This window comes from Macaca thibetana, chromosome 14 (genome assembly GCF_024542745.1).
Source record: "Macaca thibetana thibetana isolate TM-01 chromosome 14, ASM2454274v1, whole genome shotgun sequence".
Lineage (NCBI taxonomy): Eukaryota > Metazoa > Chordata > Mammalia > Primates > Cercopithecidae > Macaca > Macaca thibetana.
The window spans coordinates 58,538,429-58,557,489 of NC_065591.1; the positions used below are offsets into that span (position 1 = coordinate 58,538,429).

Genomic DNA, 19,061 nt, shown 5'->3' on the forward strand with positions numbered 1-19,061 from the left:
GTAATGAGCAACCTTGAGGACAAAGAGCAGGCTTATTACTGCCTCCTGTAAAATCCTGGGTCTCTCAATCTCCATCTGGACCCTCTTCCATCTGGACCCTCTCCATCAGCCCTGTGAGACTTGGGAGACAAAAGGAACTGACACAAACATGCTAATACTCATGCTTTGCTCTGCTACAAGCAATAAAGTCCTTTGTCTCTGATAAGAGTCTTGTGAGTTTGGTTTTGTTTTTTGGCCAGCATCCATGAAACAGTAACAGGTGAATTTATTAGGTTGTAAGTAGGATAAAATTAAATCTCAGACCTAACAGTTACATCATCATCATTGCTATTATAAAAATATATAGTCAATGAAAACATAAGAGCTTCATTTTCTTGGAAGAGTCAGGGGAGATATCTCTGGAAGACTGTTAAATTTCTAAAGGATGACATATGTCATTATGTCTGAGCTTCCCACACACAGAGCACAATTCTTGACCCTGAGGTCAATAATTCATGTTGTATAAGTGAAAATGTACTAGCCAGTATCAGTTCAAAATTAAACAAGAATCTAAATACAGAATTGAACATAAGAAATGTCCACAACACAGAATGTGATTTTATTAGATTACAAGCTCTTTAAGAACATAGCATTTTACAGATAGAAGATAATTAGTAAAAATCTTCAATTTAATAAAAAATTAATTCAAAGACAAGTGGACTATCTGACGAATGATAGAACATGGAAGACCCAAACCAGGTACCACTTGGGTACTAAGCATCTGTCCAAAGTACTAAAGGGGACACAAAGAAATGTGAAATATGGCTTCTATAGTAAAGAACATGCAGTACATTGATCCACTTATTTGAAATTTAGATTCTTTTTTCTGAGAGTAACTTACCTTCTAGCCCCATTTAGTTTGTATCCTCTCTCCATACACTAATTATCTTCTAGCTATACTAGCTACCAAATAGGCATCATTTTCTTAAAGGAAAACTATGAACTCACCCGAGCCTCTGAATGTTACAGTTTGGATATCTCAAAGCGTCACATAGAATTTTCACTCCATCATCCTGCAAATTGTTGTTCCCAAGGTCCAGGCTCCTCAGGTTTGGGTTGTATACAATAACAGAAGCCAGATCCAGACAACAAGCATTAGTGAGAACACAGCCCATCAATCTGTAAGAATTACAATAGGAAAAGTGAATCCTTCCGTTGTGAGGCTTAATAAGTTTCCTCCTAGGAGATACACCCAGGTATTTGAACCTCTTTTCTATCTACAATCCAGGACATACATGGGAGAGTCTAATTTATCAGTAAAAACAGATGGGATTTCTTAATGAGCAGAAGAAACCAGCAGGTAAAACTGTTGTCTTCCACAAACAGGTTGTTATCTACAGAGCTTTAAAAATCAAGGGTATAAACATTTATTTTTACCAATAGTTTAAAAAAATAAATATAAGCCTTCCCAAGGAACCAATAGATCTCTGTGCTTTCAGTTTTTAATATATCTTTAAGTGAAAAAAGTTTCCTGGAATCCATCTCAAAGTATTATCTTCAAAGAAGAAAGCTACATATAAAAAGATATTTATTCCAGGTCCTTTGCGTGGTATTCAAGAGCACTCACAATCTGACCTCAAGCTTTCTCTTTCCATACTTTGTCCCCACAGTATTTTCTAACCACGCACATGAATTTTTCTCCAACTAAACCATATTTGTTGTTGTTTCTCTTCTATTCTCTCTCCTTTCCTTCTGTTTAGCATATCCCCACATAACAGAATCTTCGTCATTTTTCTAGCCTAAAGTAACTCTGTCTCCACTGAGAAGTCCCAACCTTAATCCCTGAGACTGTTGTCATATCCTTATAACAATGTATGGAATATATTGTAATTTGCTTTATATTTATTTCCCTGTAATCAGCATTTTATGTTATTTGGGGACAAAAGCATCACCTCAGTGACTTTTAGTTTCCTTAGCATCTAGTTCATATTGGTTGAAAATATTGGTTAAGAGAATTGACATGGTCTGCATAGAGGCTTTGGAAGGTAACTAAGCAAGTACAGCATTGTTTACAGCATTGCTAAGGAGAGAAAGTTGGCTAGCAAAGACCTTGAGTATATAGGTCACTTAGAAATTGTATCTCTGTAGTTAAATGAAGACATTGGATTTAACAACATCCATTAAGTAAATCTTTGTCTTCCAGTTGAATAATGATGAACGAAATTCCAGAGAATCAGAGAATCACAAAATAACCCATATCATCTACACTTTCCTAAAGTAAGTAAAGGTATTGATTGGACCCTATGGTGTAATTGCCTTTGTGTTTAGAGTTGTCACATTAAACTATTAAACTCATTTGGAAGTTTAGTTATCATGAGTCAGTCTGGTCAAGACAAATACTTCTTGGTCTACCAAAGAGCTTGACTTTACAGATCTGAAAAACTATGCTGGGGTTAGACCCTTAATGACTCACAAAAGTTACTGGTCACTTGGGAGGCCCTGGTAGGAAAGGGAGCTGAGATTGCTAAGTGATGCCTCTGTCTTGATTCATGCCGGCCAAAGTATTTATGCAATGAAATACAAAATACCATACAGTCATTAAAATAATCAAGAAGATAATTTGAAATAAGTATTTAAATGTATTTCTTCTTTATTCTCAGCATGCACACCTTGATAAATGTATTTCTGAAATACTGTCAAGTGAAAAGGAAACCCCAAATCATATCCATACAGCAATCAAAATTATGTATACACATGCAATTCATATCTATGTATACCTGCTCACAGACTGAGAAAACATAATATTAATGAAAATAGTTGGAGTTTAAAAATGTGTAGGACATTGTTAAAAATCCCCTTTCCATTTATTTGCAAGTTTACTTAATTATAACCTGAGTTTAAATATAAATCTAAAAGAAAAACTAGTAGATCACAATTTCAACTTCATGGATAAAAGTAGAGGACACACAGTAGATTCACTGGGGCACAACCAAGGAAAGAATAAAATGGCTACTGTTCAGCAGTGGAATGTAGGATGTTGTAAAAATCCCCTTCCCAATTTCTTTGGAAGTTGACCTAATTATAAACCTGAGTTTAAATATAAATCTAAGAGAAAAACTAGTAGAGAACAATTTCAGCTCTGGATTAAAAGTAAAGGACACACAGTAGATTCACTAGGGCACAACCAAGGAAAGAATAAAATGGCTGCTGTTCAGCAGTGGAATGTAGGATGTTGTAAAAATCCCCTTCCCAATTTATTTGGAAGTCGACCTAATTATAAACCTGAGTTTAAACATAAATCTAAGAGAAAAACTAGTAGAGAACAATTTCAGCTTCTGGATTAAAAGTAGAAGACACACAGTAGATTCACTGGGGCACAACCAAGGAAAGAATAAAATGGCCACTGTTCAGCCTGATGCCTCTGGTCCTTATTACCTGAGGAAAGTTTATTAGAATTACTATGGTAATTATTTTTACAAATCTGATGAGCAGACTTCCCCAGCTTGTCTCAGGCAGAAGAGAGAGGGAAAATCAGCTGTATATTCTTTTCTCTGACAGATACTCGGTTCTCAGCCTTTCTTTCAGTATCTCCCAGACGCTGTTGTTGAAACTACACAAAAGGAAAGCAACAGAAAACCTACTCCAAGTCCTGAAGATTACAGCTTGGATGCCGAAAGACATCACACAGAAGCTTCATTCCATTGTCTTGTAGCCAGTTTGATCCTAGATCCAGATGCGTCAGGCTCTTGTTGTGTAGAAGGGAAGTTGACAGATATTCACTGCTAAGTGAAGTGAAATGGCAATGCCTCAGCCTACAGGAAGGACAATGTGAAGAAAGATGGAATTACTGCAGTACTGTCCAGAGATTTCTCTCTTTGAAAAGATTTCATGATTTGATCCCTTATCTATTTGTCAACATTCCATTTCAGATGAAACACCCTCACTGTCAGCCTGTCTCACTTGGGAAACAGATTTACATCAAATTGGGCTACAAACTAGACTCATATTCTTCAGCATTTTTCTTACAATAAATCAAATGCTAATCTCATTACATTACACATATACATAGTACTCTACTGCAGAAGTATCTCCATGGACTAGAAGAACAGACAGATGGAGTAGAATAAGAGTAGTCATAATAACGTAAGTACTCTTTGTACGTAATAGAAGCGGCATTTTCAAACAGTAAGGAAAATCCGTATTATACCATTATTGCTTTTGTGCAATAGATCTGATATATGGGGAAAAATAAGTTTAAGCCTTATAACAAAATAAATCTGGAATAATTTAACATGTAAATGTTAAAAGTAAACCATAAAGAGTATGAGACGATATATGTGTATTTTTTTAAAAAAAAGAAATGTACTTCCAATTACGACAAAACTTCTTGAAGTCGTGAGGCAGAATTTGACATCACAAAAAATTTTAAACTTATCTATTCTAAAAATGACCATAAAGTTAGAAATAAAGCAACATGCTGAGAAAATTGTTTGCAATATATATAAAATAATATTGTATATGTGAAATTAATAACTATAATATATAACATATATAATAGAAAACATCAGGAAAAAACAGCCTATGAAGAGGAAATTCCTAAATATAAAAGATCAAAACAACTTGAAAAGATGCTCAACATTTAAATTACTTTAAAAGTTACTTTTCAACTTTTTAATTAATATAGGTCAAAAAGATTATAGATGTCCAATGAGGGTGTTAAAGTGCAGGTCCCTAGACTGCTGCTGGAAATATAAACAATCTATCTGGAAGGCAACTTAACCATATTTGATCAAATTAAAACCTTGGCTTATTAATTCAATGTTTAGAAAATTATCTAACAAAAATGAACAGAATAATCACAATGTGATTCAGACATACAACAGAGTGCTATATTTCTGTTCTGAGCTCAGATTCTAGAGTAGGATAGGTGGTAGGCTTTAGTTCTGAATTCATCATTTTCTTGTGAGATATTAAACAAGGTGTATTATCTTCCTAAGGCTCACATTCCTCATCTGTAGAGGGAGGCCCCTCAAAATAGGGTGGCCAATTTGACAGCATTAGATACTATTTTGCACAATAAGCATGTTTAACACAAGATCCAGGGTAGAGTTAGGACACAATAAATGTCAATTATTAATATCATTTTCACCTTCTTCTTCATTAAGGGTAACAGGGAAAAAGCAAGGAACAGAATGTGTTCATAACATTTTACTATTTTAAACATATTTCAAAATGTACAATATATATTAAGGATAAAACTTGAAGACACTTACACAAGGCTCTGCAGAGTACACTGTGCATGTTGCAGGGCATCACTCATAAGCTTTACTCCACCATCTCCTAAGACATTGTCTGCCAAGCACAAATGTGTCAGTCTTTTATTGCTGATGAGAGCCAAAGAAAGATCCTCACAGCCAGCCTCTGTGAGACCACAGCTTTCTAAGCTGAAAAAGAAACAGAGATGAGAAGGGATCCGTCAATTCCCAAAGCTCATGCTTCTCTTCTCCTTCACAGGGAAATCAGTGGTGCTTGTAACCCTCATATCTTGACTATAAAATTAACCTCAACAAACCTATTTAAATTATGAATTCCAATGCAGCTGTTTGCAGGATATAAAACATGGAAGGGGAGAGGGGAAGCTTAGAAAAGAATGAAAGTAAAGAGCTCAATCAGAAAAAAAGATAGGTCTAAAAGTGAAGTAAAAGAGAGGGAAGTAGAAGAAGAGAAGGGGGATACATGTAGAGCTTATTCAGGATTGACAAATGAGTCAGTTAGTGTCAAGACCCAAGCAGTTCCCCCATCAGATCATAATTAAGCAACACAGAACCAAGCAAAATGACTCTACAGAAAACAAAACAGAAACACTCACGACAGTCTCTCTAGATAACACTTTGGATGTCTTAAGGCCTCACACAAAAGCTGTACTCCATCGTCCAACAGATTATTGGTTGACAGATTCAGAAATATCAGGCTCTGGCTTCTGATGAGAACATTAAATATACTTAGACAACAAAATACAGTTAGGTTGCAGGATTCCAACCTGGAAAACAACACAGAAAGACAAGAATGACCATCCTTAGAGAAGTAGTACAACCAACACCCACCGAGCCCAAAGGCAGGAAGTTTCCTAATCTTTGGGATCTTGCCTGAAAATCCAACTTCTCTACATGGAAAAAAGTTGTTTAACTAAAGCATAAGGCTCTGACAGAGTTAAGGAGGGAAGGGAAAGAGATTGTTTATCACATTCCCACCCCCTTAATTCCCTATAAAAATATATTTGAGAGCATTCAAAAATATCTTTAAATGATAATAGTTTTTAGTCTGGGAGGAATTTCCTCTAACTACAACTTGGAAGATATGGCTTGAAGGATGAGTGTATTCTTCTATACTCTGACTTCTGAAACAGAACAGAAATAGATAGGAAGTTGGGAGCAAAAGCTGTGTCTCCCGTGAGCTCATTTATCCATGAGCCCATGTTTTCTGAGGAATCCAGTCCTTAAGAGTGAAAAACAATACGTAAATCATAAATAAAACAAAACTATTTCTAAAGATTAAGAGAAACAGAAAAAGGACATGTAGAGAGACTCATATTTAGAGACAACTTGTGCCTTGTACATGGTTGGGAGTAATACTAACCCATTGTAATGAGTCAGGCAGCAGCAGCAGCATTTCTGATATTTGGAATTTCTCTGGGTATTCCCTTTAATCAAGGACTTACCAACTTGAGTCACTCAAGAATTGTTTCTTTTCATCAAAATCAGGATATATAGAGGAAGGAACAGGAGAAGCTTCCTCCTAAGCCCAGAATTAGATCTTAATGGAGGACCTAGAACATAGCCTAAGGCTGAAAAAGCTCAGCTTGCCCAAAAACCACAATTACTTTTGCACCAACCCATAACTAATAATCACCTTAAGTTAAAAACAGGCAATAGTACTTGGAAGTTTCTGGACATAAATGTACAGAAAGAAAAATGAAAGAAAATAAATACCACTTATGAAGCAAAAATGGTACCGAAAACATTTAAAAGTTTCTAGACACGGAGTAAGATGGCCAAATAGGAACAGCTCCAGTCTCCAACTCCCAGCGCGAGTGACACAGAACACAGGTGATTTCTGCATTTTCAACTGAGGTACTGGGTTCATCTCACTAGGGAGTGCAGGACAGTCCATGCTGGTCAGCTGCTGCAGCCTGACCAGCCAGAGCTGAAGCAGGGCGAGGCATCGCCTCACCTGGGAAGCGCAAGGGGGAAGGGAATCCCTTTTCCTAGCCAGGGGAACTGAGACACACAACACCTGGAAAATCGGGTAACTCCCACCCCAATACTGTGCTCTACCAAGGATCTTAGCAAATGGACACACCAGGAGATTATATCCCACACCTGGCCAAGAGGGTCCCACCCCCACGGAGACTCCCTCATTGCTAGCACAGCAGTCTGCCATCTAACTGCAAGGCAGCAGCGAGGCTGGGGGAGGGGCGCCCGCCATTGCTGAGGCTTAAATAGATAAAGCCACTGGGAAGCTCGAACTGGGTGGAGCTCACAGCAGCTCAAGGAGTCCTGCCTGTCTCTGTAGACTCCACTTCTGGGGACAGGGCACAGCTAAACAACAACAACAACAACAAAAAAGCAGCTGAAACCTCTGCAGACACAAACGACTCTGTCTGACAGCTTTGAAGAGAGCAGTGGATCTCCCAACATGGAGGTTGAGTTCTGAGAATGGACAGACTGCCTGCTTAAGTGGGTCCATGACCCCTGAGTAGCCTAACTGGGAGACATCCCCCACTGGGGCAGACCGACACCCCACACCTCACACGGTGGAGTACACCCCTGAGAGGAAACTTCCAAAGCAAGAATCAGACAGGTACACTCGCTGTTCAGCAATATTCTATCTTCTGCAGCCTCTGCTGCTGACACCCAGGCAAACAGGGTCTGGAGTGGACCTCAAGAAATCTCCAACAGACCTACAGCTGAGGGTCCTGACTGTTAGAGGGAAAACTAACAAACAGGAAGGACACCCACACCAAAACCCCATCAGTATGTCACCAACATCAAAGACCAGAGGCAGATAAAACCACAAAGATGGGGAAAAAGCAGGGCAGAAAACCTGGAAATTCAAAAAATAAGAGCGCATCTCCCCCTGCAAAGGAACGCAGCTCTTCGCCAGCAATGGATCAAAGCTGGACGGAGAATGACTTTGACGAGGTGAGAGAAGAAGCCTCCAGTCCATCAAACTTCTCAGAGCTAAAGGAGGAATTATGTACCCAGCGCAAAGAAACTAAAAATCTTGAAAAAAGAGTGGAAGAATTGATAACTAGAATTATTAATGCAGAGAAGGCCATAAACGAACTGACAGAGATGAAAACCATGACACGAGAAATACGTGACAAATGCACAAGCTTCAGTAACCGACTCGATCAACTGGAAGAAAGAGGATCGGCGATTGAATATCATTCTTATACACCAGTAACAGACAAACAGAGAGCCAAATCAGGAATGAACTTCCAATTGCTTCAAAGAGAATAAAATACCTAGGAATCCAACTTACAAGGGATGTAAAGGACCTCTTCAAGGAGAACTACAAACCACTGCTCAGTGAAATAAAAGAAGACACAAACAAATGGAAGAACATACCATGCTCATGGATAGGAAGAATTAATATCGTGAAAATGGCCATACTGCCCACGGTAATTTATAGATTCAGTGCCATCCCCATCAAGCTACCAATGAGGTTCTTCACAGAATTGGAAAAAAGTGCTTTAAAGTTCATATGGAACCAAAAAAGGGCCTGCATTGCCAAGACAATCCTAAGTCAAAAGAACAAAGCTGGAGGCATCATGCTGCCTGACTTCATACTATACTACAAGGCTACAGTAACCAAAACAGCATGGTACTGGTACCAAAACACAGATATAGACCAATGGAACAGAACAGAGTCCTCAGAAATAATACCACACATCTACAGCCACCTGATCTTCGACAAACCTCAGAAAAACAAGAAATGGGGAAAGGATTCTCTATTTAATAAATGGTGCTGGGAAAATTGGCTAGCCATAAGTAGAAAGCTGAAACTGGATCCTTTCCTTACTCCTTATACAAAAATTAATTCAAGATGGATTAGAGACTTAAATGTTAGACCTAATACCATATAAACCCTAGAAGAAAACCTAGGTAATATCATTCAGGACATAGGCGTGGGCAAGGACTTCATGTCTAAAACACCAAAAGCAATGGCAACAAAAGCCAAAATTGACAAACGGGATCTAATTAAACTAAAGAGCTTCTCCACAGCAAAAGAAACTACCATCAGAGTGAACAGGCAACCTACAGAATGGGAGAAAATTTTTGCAATCTACTCATCTGACAAAGGGCTAATATCCAGAACCTACAAAGAACTCAAATTTACAAGAAAAAAACAAACAACCCCATTCAAAAAGTAGGCAAAGGATATGAACAGACACTTCTCAAAAGAAGACATTCATACAGCCAACAGACACATGAAAAAATGCTCATCATCACTTGCCATCAGAGAAATGCAAATCAAAACCACAATGAGATACCATCTCACACCAGTTAGAATGGCAATCATTAAAAAGTCAGGAAGCAACAGGTGCTGGAGAGGATGTGGAGAAATAGGAACACTTTTACACTGTTGGTGGGATTGTAAACTAGTTCAACCATTATGGAAAACAGTATGGTGATTCCTCAAGGATCTAGAACTAGAAGTACCATATGACCCAGCCATCCTATTATATACCCAAAGGATTATAAATCATGCTGCTATAAAGACACATGCACACGTATGTTTATTGTGGCACTATTCACAATAGCAAAGACTTGGAATCAACCCAAATGTCCATCAGTGACAGACTGGATGAAGAAAATGTGGCACATATACACCATGGAATACTATGCAGCCATAAAAAAGGATGAGTTTGTGTCCTTTGTAGGGACATGGATGCAGCTGGAAATCATCATTCTCAGCAAACTATCGCAAGAACAGAAAACCAAACACCGCATGTTCTCACTCATAGGTGGGAACTGAACAATGAGGTCACTTGGACTCGGGAAGGGGAACATCATACACCGGGGCCTATCATGGGGAGGGGGAGGGGGGAGGGATTGCATTGGGAGTTATACCTGATGTAAATGACGAGTTGATGGGTGCTGATGAGTTGATGGGTGCAGCACGCCTACATGGCACAAGTATACATATGTAACAAACCTGCACGTTATGCACATGTACCCTAGAACTTAAAGTATAATAATAAAAAACAAAACAAAACAAAACAAAAAGTTTCTAACTGTAGATACAATTATTAAATAGTTGGTAGTTCATTTTCTGTTATCCTTCCCATGTTATGAGTTTCTTGAGGTTTTTTTTTTTTTTTTTTTTGTATTAGTGGTAATAGAATTTCAGCTATGGGACTGCCTAACTCTTTATGTATGAAATATTAGCCTCATTAAAACAAAATGTGCCCTGTTTCCCCTGCAGCTGCAAAGAAAAGCAGAGAGTATTATAAATCAGAAAATCTTTTATAAGGATAATTTTGTTTTATTGTAATAATGAAATCTTATAAGAGACCTGGACTTTAGAAATTATTGCTATGCCTTGTGAAAACAACCCTTACCTACTATTAAGTCTGTACTTTTTATCAGTTGTCTTACTTTGTGTCACTGGTGTAATATTCACATTGATATTTCTGAATTCCTAAATTTTACAAATATTGAAAAGATTTTTTCAAATCAGAAAAAAATCATTAACATTCTCCTCTCACATGTATAAAGTAATAAAAAATATAACCCTTTCCTAATTTTCTAGAGTTTGGAGGTTTTTTTCTCACCTGTATTAATATGTAACATCAATCACCAGTGATTCAATCAAAAGGGAAGCCAAAAGCTGAGGATTATGGCTCCAAACTGACCCCTAAATATAAGCCAGCAAAATGGGAGACAAATTAGTTTATCACTTATATTTAGGTCCTTCTTAGGAGCCTGCACAACTTCCTCTTAATAGTGCTACCAAAATGACACCCTTGGCTAAAAATTTCCAAAGCCCAAAGCTCCTTAAAAGTAAGCAAGTTATGAATGTTTTTGTTGTCCTTATTGCTTGCTGTCTGTAGCACTGACCGGCTGTTATTGGGTATAGGTCCGTAAGATGGTACGGATGCTGTCGACTTAGAGAACCCATGTTCCATCTACCTGGAATATGCTCTTGGTTTGAGAGTTGGCCAGGGTAGGATTTTAAATGATGCAAGACACTGGAGCTTTCTTTATGAGTTGAGCCCTGTTGGAGTAAGTTCTCCTGTCCTGCTAGCAAACAAGAATCAGAAAACTGCCATTACCTGAAAAAGGGGCCATTCCTCAGTAAAGAGGAACTGCTACTCCTGAAGATGAACTCCCAGGAACTCAGAGAAGCCATGTAAATGTATTTTTCCCTTCTGAAAATGTTTGCTGTGTAATTTCCAGGTTTCTCAAGAACTTCATAATTTATTTTTGTTTTTTGAGTATGAGATTATTTTTCTGATATGTATTAGAAATTAAGAGATAACAGGAGAGTTGTTGCTGAAGCTATATGGTTTCAGGACCTGTTTGTTTCTAAGGATCAATATAAATGTACTGCAGGTGACAGAGGAATGATATTTCCAAGAGAAGGACCATTTCCACTAACAGGATAGGCTTCATGTGCCTATTCTAAATCAAGGTGAATCATTAGATAAACTGATTGGCTCTGTAATTTGAGATTTTGATTTTACCACAATGAGAAATAAAAATACAACATGCAGAGATAAACCTACACATCTACAGTGGAGTCGTTTTTGACAAAGGTGCCAAGAACATACATGGCAGAAAGGACAGTCTCTTTAGTAAATGGTGCTGGGAAAACTGGATATTCATATGTAAAAGAAGGACACTAGACTTCTATCTATCAACATATACAAAAATCAAACCAAAATAGATTAAAGACTTCAATCTAAGACTTCAAACTATTTAACTATTAAAATAAAACATAGGGGAAATGCTCCAGGACATTGGATTGGTCAATGATTTCTTGAGTAATACCCCACAAGCATAGGCAACAAAAGCAAAAATGGACAAATGGGATAATATCAGGTTAAAAAGCTTCTGCACAGCAAAAGAAACAACCAACAAAGTGAACGGACAACCCACAAAATGGAAGAAAATATGTGCAAACTACCCATTTGACAAAGGGTTAATAATGAGAATATATTATACAAGGAGCTCAAACAACACTACAGGAAAAAAATCTAATTATCCAATTAAAAATGCGCAAAAGATCTGAATCAACATTTCTCAAGACATACAAATGGCATCTGCGAAGGTGCTCACCATCATTAATCATCAGAGAAATGTAAATCAAAACTACAAGAAATTACTTCACTCCAGTAAAAATGACCTATCCAAAAGTCAGTCAATAACAAATACCGGTGAGGTTGTGGAGAAAAGGGAACCCTCTTACACTGTTAGTAGCAGTGCAAATTGACACAGCTATTAAGGAGAACAATTTGGAGGTTCCTCAAAAAAAAAAAAAAAAAAAAAAAAAAAAACTAGAGCTACCGTATGATCCAACAATTCCACTGTGCAGTATATACCCAAAAGAAAGAAAATCAGTGTATTGAAGAGATATCTGCACTCCCACGTTTACTGCAGCACTATTCACAATAGCCAAGATTTGGAAGCAACCTAAATGTCCATCAAAAGGTGAATGGATAAAGAAAATGTGGTACATATACACAATGGAGTACTATTCAGCCATAAAAAAGAATGAGATACTGTCATTTGCAACAACATGGATAGAACTGAAGATCATTATATTAAGCAAAATAAGCCAGGCACAGAAAGACAAACTTTCCATGTTCTTATTTGTGGGAGTGAAAAATGAAAATAATTGAACTCATGGAGACAGAGAGTAGAATGGTGGTTATTAGAGGCTAGGAAGGGTAGTGGGGGAAAGAGGGGAAGAGGGGATGGTTAATGGGTACAAAAAATAGTTAGAAATAATGAATAAGACTGAGTATTTGCTAGGACAACAGGGTGACTATAGTAAAAAATAATTGTACATTTTAAAATAACTAAAAGAGTATACTTGGATTATTTAATACAAAGGATAAATGCTTGAGGTGATAGATACCCCATTTACCTTGATGTGATTATTATGCATTGCATGCTTGTATCAAAATATTGCATGTGACCCATAAGTATACACACCTACTATGTATCTACAAAAATTGAAAATACAAAAGTGAAAGTAAAAAAATGCAAAATCCTCTCAGAAAAAAATACAAACGATAGCTTTTGAGATCACAAAATGTTCTACATTTCTTTAATGAGAAATCTAAATTAAAGCATTTCCTAAGTATCCTACAATTCTCCTGTGGACATATTACTTACACTTATATTTTAAAGTGTATATATATAGCTATATATATATATAGCTATAACTATAGATATAGATATAGATATGAGTTAAATGAGTTAAATAAATGACCAGCATCTTATAAACCAGAAGCTTATAAATCTGGGAATCAGCCAAGATTATAAATATTTTATACTATCTGGGTCAAGTGGTCAAGTTTTGAGGTATCGCATTGTTTGGCTATATTGTTAGTTATCAACAGTGGTTATATTATTCCTAATATTAACTTAAATACAGTTTCCAAACTTACTGATTTTGAAATGTTGAAGTAATATAGTATTTTAAAGATTAGTTCACAGTTTATCTAAATGTTTCTAGAGAGGTTTAATTTCAAAGTGGGAAAATAAATTACTTTCTTACCACACAATTTGTTCTTCATATTAAAATAAAGACATCAAAAATCAATATATTGCCTTATAATCCATATTATTTCTGTTCAAAACGTTATGATCTCAACCTTTAAAGGATATTTCACTTAAACTTTATTTGGTATGATTATGAAGCTGTGTATACTATATATATCATGGTTTATTAATGAATAAAAGAAACATTTTGAATGGAGAAGAAGACTGGTAGTTTAATCTCTGCTTGCTGGGTAGTCTGCCCAGGTGGCAGAACCTCGGTTTTAAAGTGTGTATTCTCATTTCTCCAAATTCTGTTTACATTTATGATGACTCATTAGACACTTCATGATTATAAACAACTGTAATGAGTCACAAAGGTTCCTCACTCCCGAAAAAGCAAAAATTTCTATTGGTCCATATGCTATCTACCTGTTAAGTAATATTTCATGCTAGTTGATAATGAGACACAGCTGTGGATATTTGCCATTCTCAGGCAAGTTCCTCTTAGCCAGCTTATTTTTTTTTCTTTCTTCCTTCTTTTTGACATTTTTTTAACACAGAGTCTTGCTCTGTTGCCCAGACTGGAGTGCGGTGGTGCCATCTTGCCTCACTACAACTTCCGCCTCCCAGGTTTCAAGCAATTCTCCTGTCTCAGCCTCCTGAGTAGCTGGGATTACAGGTGTGCATCATCATGACCGGCTAGTTTTTATATTTTTAGTAGAGATGGGGTTTTGCCATGTTGGCCAGGCTGGTCTTGAACTCCTAGCCTCAAGTGATCCGGAGTGGCCAGCCTCCCAAAATGCTGGGATTACAGGCGTGAGACACCACATCTGGCCTTATCTAACTCTTCTAGATGCCCCCTTTCTGAAATATTAGTCTTCTAATTCAAAGTCTATGAAGATATAGAGAGTGCTCTGCATTTATATGCCATTTTGGTACCCTTCAGGTGGCTGTGCTGTGGAAGCAACAATCGTTCCCTTACCTTGCTTACGAAGCCCCAGTGGCAGAGCATATGCAAACTAAGAAGAGATTCTGGTCACAATTAGAAATTATTGGACTATGCCAAGGTTTCTGTTTTTGTTTTTGGCCTCTCCTTGCTCAGCAAATTTTAAGAACTCACCTTAAAGCATATTTTAAGACCCATTATAAGGCCTATAATGTGGAAAAATCTATCAAGACAAAGAGAATAGATCTTTCTCCTCTTCTTGAGGGAAGCCTTTGGTAAATATTATAGTAAGGTATTCTCATGAAAATTAGTGATTATGGGTCAGGTGCGGTGGCTCACACCTGTAATCCCAACACTTCCGGAGGCCAAGGCAGGCAGATCACAAGTTCAGGAGATTGAGACCATCCTGGCCAACATGATGAAACCCCATCTCTACTAAAAATACAAAAATCAGTCGGGCGTGGTGGCGTGGGCCTGTAGTCCCAGCTACTCAGGAAGCTGAGGCAGGAGAATCGCTTGAACCCAGGAGGCAGAGGTGGAGGCTGCAGTGAGCAGAGATCACACCACTGCACTCCAGCCTGGGTGACAGAGCGAGACTCTGTTTCAAAAAAAGAAAGAAGAAAATTAGCGATTATGTATCCTTTCGGTATGTTCATGTACAGGGGCTCATGTGAGCAATTTAAAGTTTTAAAAGATATTTTATTTATAAATTAGCCAAGTTCTAATAATAACTGGGGATCATATGTTGCAAGACAGGCTGGCAAAGTCCTACTGATGTATCAACATTGCTTACATCATCTAGAAACAGAGAGAGTATAACACCAAAATGCAATTCTAGAAACTTGTGCATGGTCTATACACAAACCAAACTAATGAGGATATTCATACTACCTGTGACTCTTATAACATGAGATACGAAGCAAACAGAAAACTGGACCTTCTCCCACAGGAAATGTTAGTAAGGCCACTGATTACTCCTCAGTGGCCACCCACACTGGGGGAACATGCAGTCCCACATAATGGAGTATTAGATTATTACAAAGCTCTGATGACTTTTGCCAAAGCATTGTATTCACTGTTGCAAGGAGCCCTACTAGTTGACTCAGAAAGATGGTTTTCTATTTGAAATCCTGGCAACTTGGTCTGTATCAAGGCTTACCAGCAGACAACATTACTCAAACCTCAAATGGAAGGGACCTTATCAAGTTCCACTGGTCTGTCAAGCGCCAAGCTTTTTTTGTCTTGGATCCACAGCTCCCACTGTAAGAAAACATCTTTCCTCTTTTCCTCAATTTAACAGCTTTTTGCTACTAATACATTTTATTTTTAGACATAGGAATCGGTGACATACTTCTCACCTGAGTTTCAGACCAGAGATGTAGATTACAGAAAATTCCTCATAATATCTTAAAACTACTTAGTAGGTAAAACCTTTACTCTGACCTGTCTTGCTAACAACTGAACTCAACCTATGTTTGAGAATTATCCAACAACTTTCCAGATATGCTGTAAGTGAATTCCATCTTACAAAAACTGATAAGAGTTTTAAAAATGTCAAAGAAAGTCTTATTCCAGACTTCACTTACTTTTCCTAACCTGGATTGTAATTAGCTTCCTACAAATACAGATCTACTTTGGCCCTTCATGCATCAAGCTTCAGTCTTGGCCACCTTGAACTGAGTCCAGGGCTTATAAAAACTTCTAATGTAAAACTTACTGTAACTATTTGTTTTGTCTGGTTTTGTCAGAAACCTATTTCATTGCCTTTCATTGGAAAATAAAATATTTCTTAGAACCTGTCACACAATGTGGAGAACAGTATGATTGCTAATCCTCTCACTTTCATCAGCCAAAGAAGAGTCACCACTAAGATCAATAGTGTGTGGTAGCCAGCAAGCACCTCGAAAGAGAACCATTTCCACGCTGTTCTTTCTCAGCCTTCTGGGCTGGTCACTGAGTTGCAGTTCTAAATTGAGGGGGAGTCACCATCAAAAATCAAATAAAAGTGAGTCTGTCCCAGCACTGCCCCCAGTTACTTAAAGAACATCCCCCAGTGTGTTATTTTCTATGAGAGTTCAAAGATACAACAAATCTATTCCAGCACTTAAATATTAGAGGTGTTAAATGTTTATAAATTCTGAATGTGCTCTTATTCCCTCCACCAGCAGATTTAGGAGACACAGAGAACCACACAATGAGAAATCTTCCTGGGGAGATAGGAGGAGTGAAAGTCCTACCAGAACGAAATCAGCTTGATTCTACTGATGCTTGCTACCCCATATCATGAAAGTAGATTTAAGCCAGTCTTATGAATAGCAAATCCAGGCTGTAAGAGTCTACTTGGATAGACAAAAACCTCATTATAAAAACAAAACAAGAGAAAACAACTCAAAGCTTACCTGAGAGTCTGTAGTTTACACTCTGGGTGTTTCAAGGCTTCACATAATGACTTTACTCCATTATCCCCTATATCACTCCCTTTTAGGTCAAGATGCATCAGATTCTGGTTATGAATCAAAGAAGTAGAGATATCCTGACAACCATCAGGGAAAGTGATACATTTCAACCTTCAGAAGAAAAGCATGCAGGAGGTATTACAAAATCATTTATCTCCTTGGTTACAGGATCTCTTTCTTTTCAATCTAATTCTTGGATATTACATGAATATTCTTTTATCTTATTTTCATCTAAAACAATTGGGTTATAACTTCAATTTCTATTTATGTCCTGATAATTGACACTCCCAAGTTTTTTTTACCTTAAGGCAAAAGAAGGTGATAACATCATGAAAAGCAGAAGAGGAGCCTCTTAAACTTGTAATCCCAGGAATGACTATCAAAAATTATCAGGGCCATTCCAAGTACTAAAATAACATTAATTCACAATAGCCAAATCTTTAAATAATCCAAGGTTAATTCACAATTAGCATCAACTGTTTGATGTGCAGTAATAACAAAACACTGTTGCAAAACATACTATGTCATCTTGGGGACTTTGCTAGTTGTAGGAGGCAGGTGTACAGAGGCAGCCCAAGCAAAATAATGAAGTTAAATCTGCCAATTTTTGTCCTACTTTCTACCTGCTAACTCAGTCAATGTCAGATATTTCTGATTCTTCTATAGTGTCTCTGCTAGTCCCCAATGCCCTTCTGTTCACTGTCCAAAACCTTGCTTTGTAACACCACCTTTCCTCCCTTCTGCCCACCACCCACCCCCACTCCCCTCACCCCAGGCAAGTACACACAGGAAAATAAAGATTTTACCCATTTACAGCACTAACCATCCTCATCTAGTAAAAGTGCCTAAGGCACTCAGTAAATATAAATGGCACCATCTCACTTATTAGGGAAAAGAGACCACAGTAAGACCACATTAAGGTGGCAGACAGAGAACAGTCATCATGGCATCCTCCCACTGATGCAACCCTCCCATTCTAAGAAAGGAAGTCAATTAACCCAGAAGGGATTGGCTATGGTGAAGATCTGAATTGATGACATCCTGTGAAGGGACAATATGGGGTAAATGTTTAGGGATGAGTGGAAAGGACTTCCAGGAACCCCTTAATCATAACATACATCTAGTTGCCTTACTACATCTATATGGAAGGCCAGACCTACTCTAGATGCTTGAAATCCAAGGTCAGAACTCACTAAAAACACTGAGATTGGGAGGAAAATATTTGATGAGAAGCCTGTCCCCACCCCCCGCCCAAAATAACATCTATTTTTAGTACTAATGGAAACAAAGATCTATCATTTGTTCAGCATTCAGTTCATACCAAACGACAAATGTACCTTGCACACATTTACAGACACAAAATACAGAGATTAGGATCAGTTTCAGCTCCTAGTGGTTACAGAAAAGGGTAAGAGACATGTGAACATTCAACGTTTTAAAGTGATTGAGTATCTAGAATCAAATTAAGATAAAATTTTAAAAAGACTGACAGCAGCAAATGTTGGCAAAGATTACCCTTATTCTTAATAGGTTAAAAACTGGAAACCGCCAGGGGTCTTTTAACAAGAGAATGAATAAACAAATTATAGTATTGTTATACAATGGAATACTAATCAGCAGTAAAAAAGAAACTACTGAAAGTTGCAACAACATGGATAAATTTTAGAAGATGTTTTGTTGAGCACAAGAAGATGGATACAGCCAGGTGTGGTGACTCATGCCTGTAATCCCAGCATTTTAGGAGGCCAAGGTGGGCAGATCACTTGAGGTCAGAAGTTCGAGACCAGCTTGGCCAAGATGGTGAAACCCCGTCTCTACTAAAAATATAAAAATTAGCCAGGTGTGGTGGCACGTGCCTGTAGTCCCACCTGCTCAGGAGGCTGAGGCAGGAGAATGGCTTGA

At 37.7% G+C, this 19,061-nt stretch overlaps 1 protein-coding gene across 2 annotated transcripts in view; it reads right to left on the minus strand.

The window, feature by feature from the left end:
• NLRP14 (NLR family pyrin domain containing 14) overlaps window positions 1–19,061 on the minus strand; it is a 58,460-nt gene that overhangs the window by 12,671 nt on the left and 26,728 nt on the right. For both annotated transcript variants that reach the window (XM_050756101.1, XM_050756100.1), the window contains exons 6-10: window positions 17,103–17,270; window positions 5,849–6,019; window positions 5,253–5,423; window positions 3,621–3,791; window positions 988–1,158 (exon numbers count right to left, since the gene is read on the minus strand). In XM_050756101.1, the coding sequence (XP_050612058.1) occupies window positions 988–1,158; window positions 3,621–3,791; window positions 5,253–5,423; window positions 5,849–6,019; window positions 17,103–17,270 (852 nt within the window). The remainder of the gene's footprint in view (window positions 1–987; window positions 1,159–3,620; window positions 3,792–5,252; window positions 5,424–5,848; window positions 6,020–17,102; window positions 17,271–19,061) is intronic.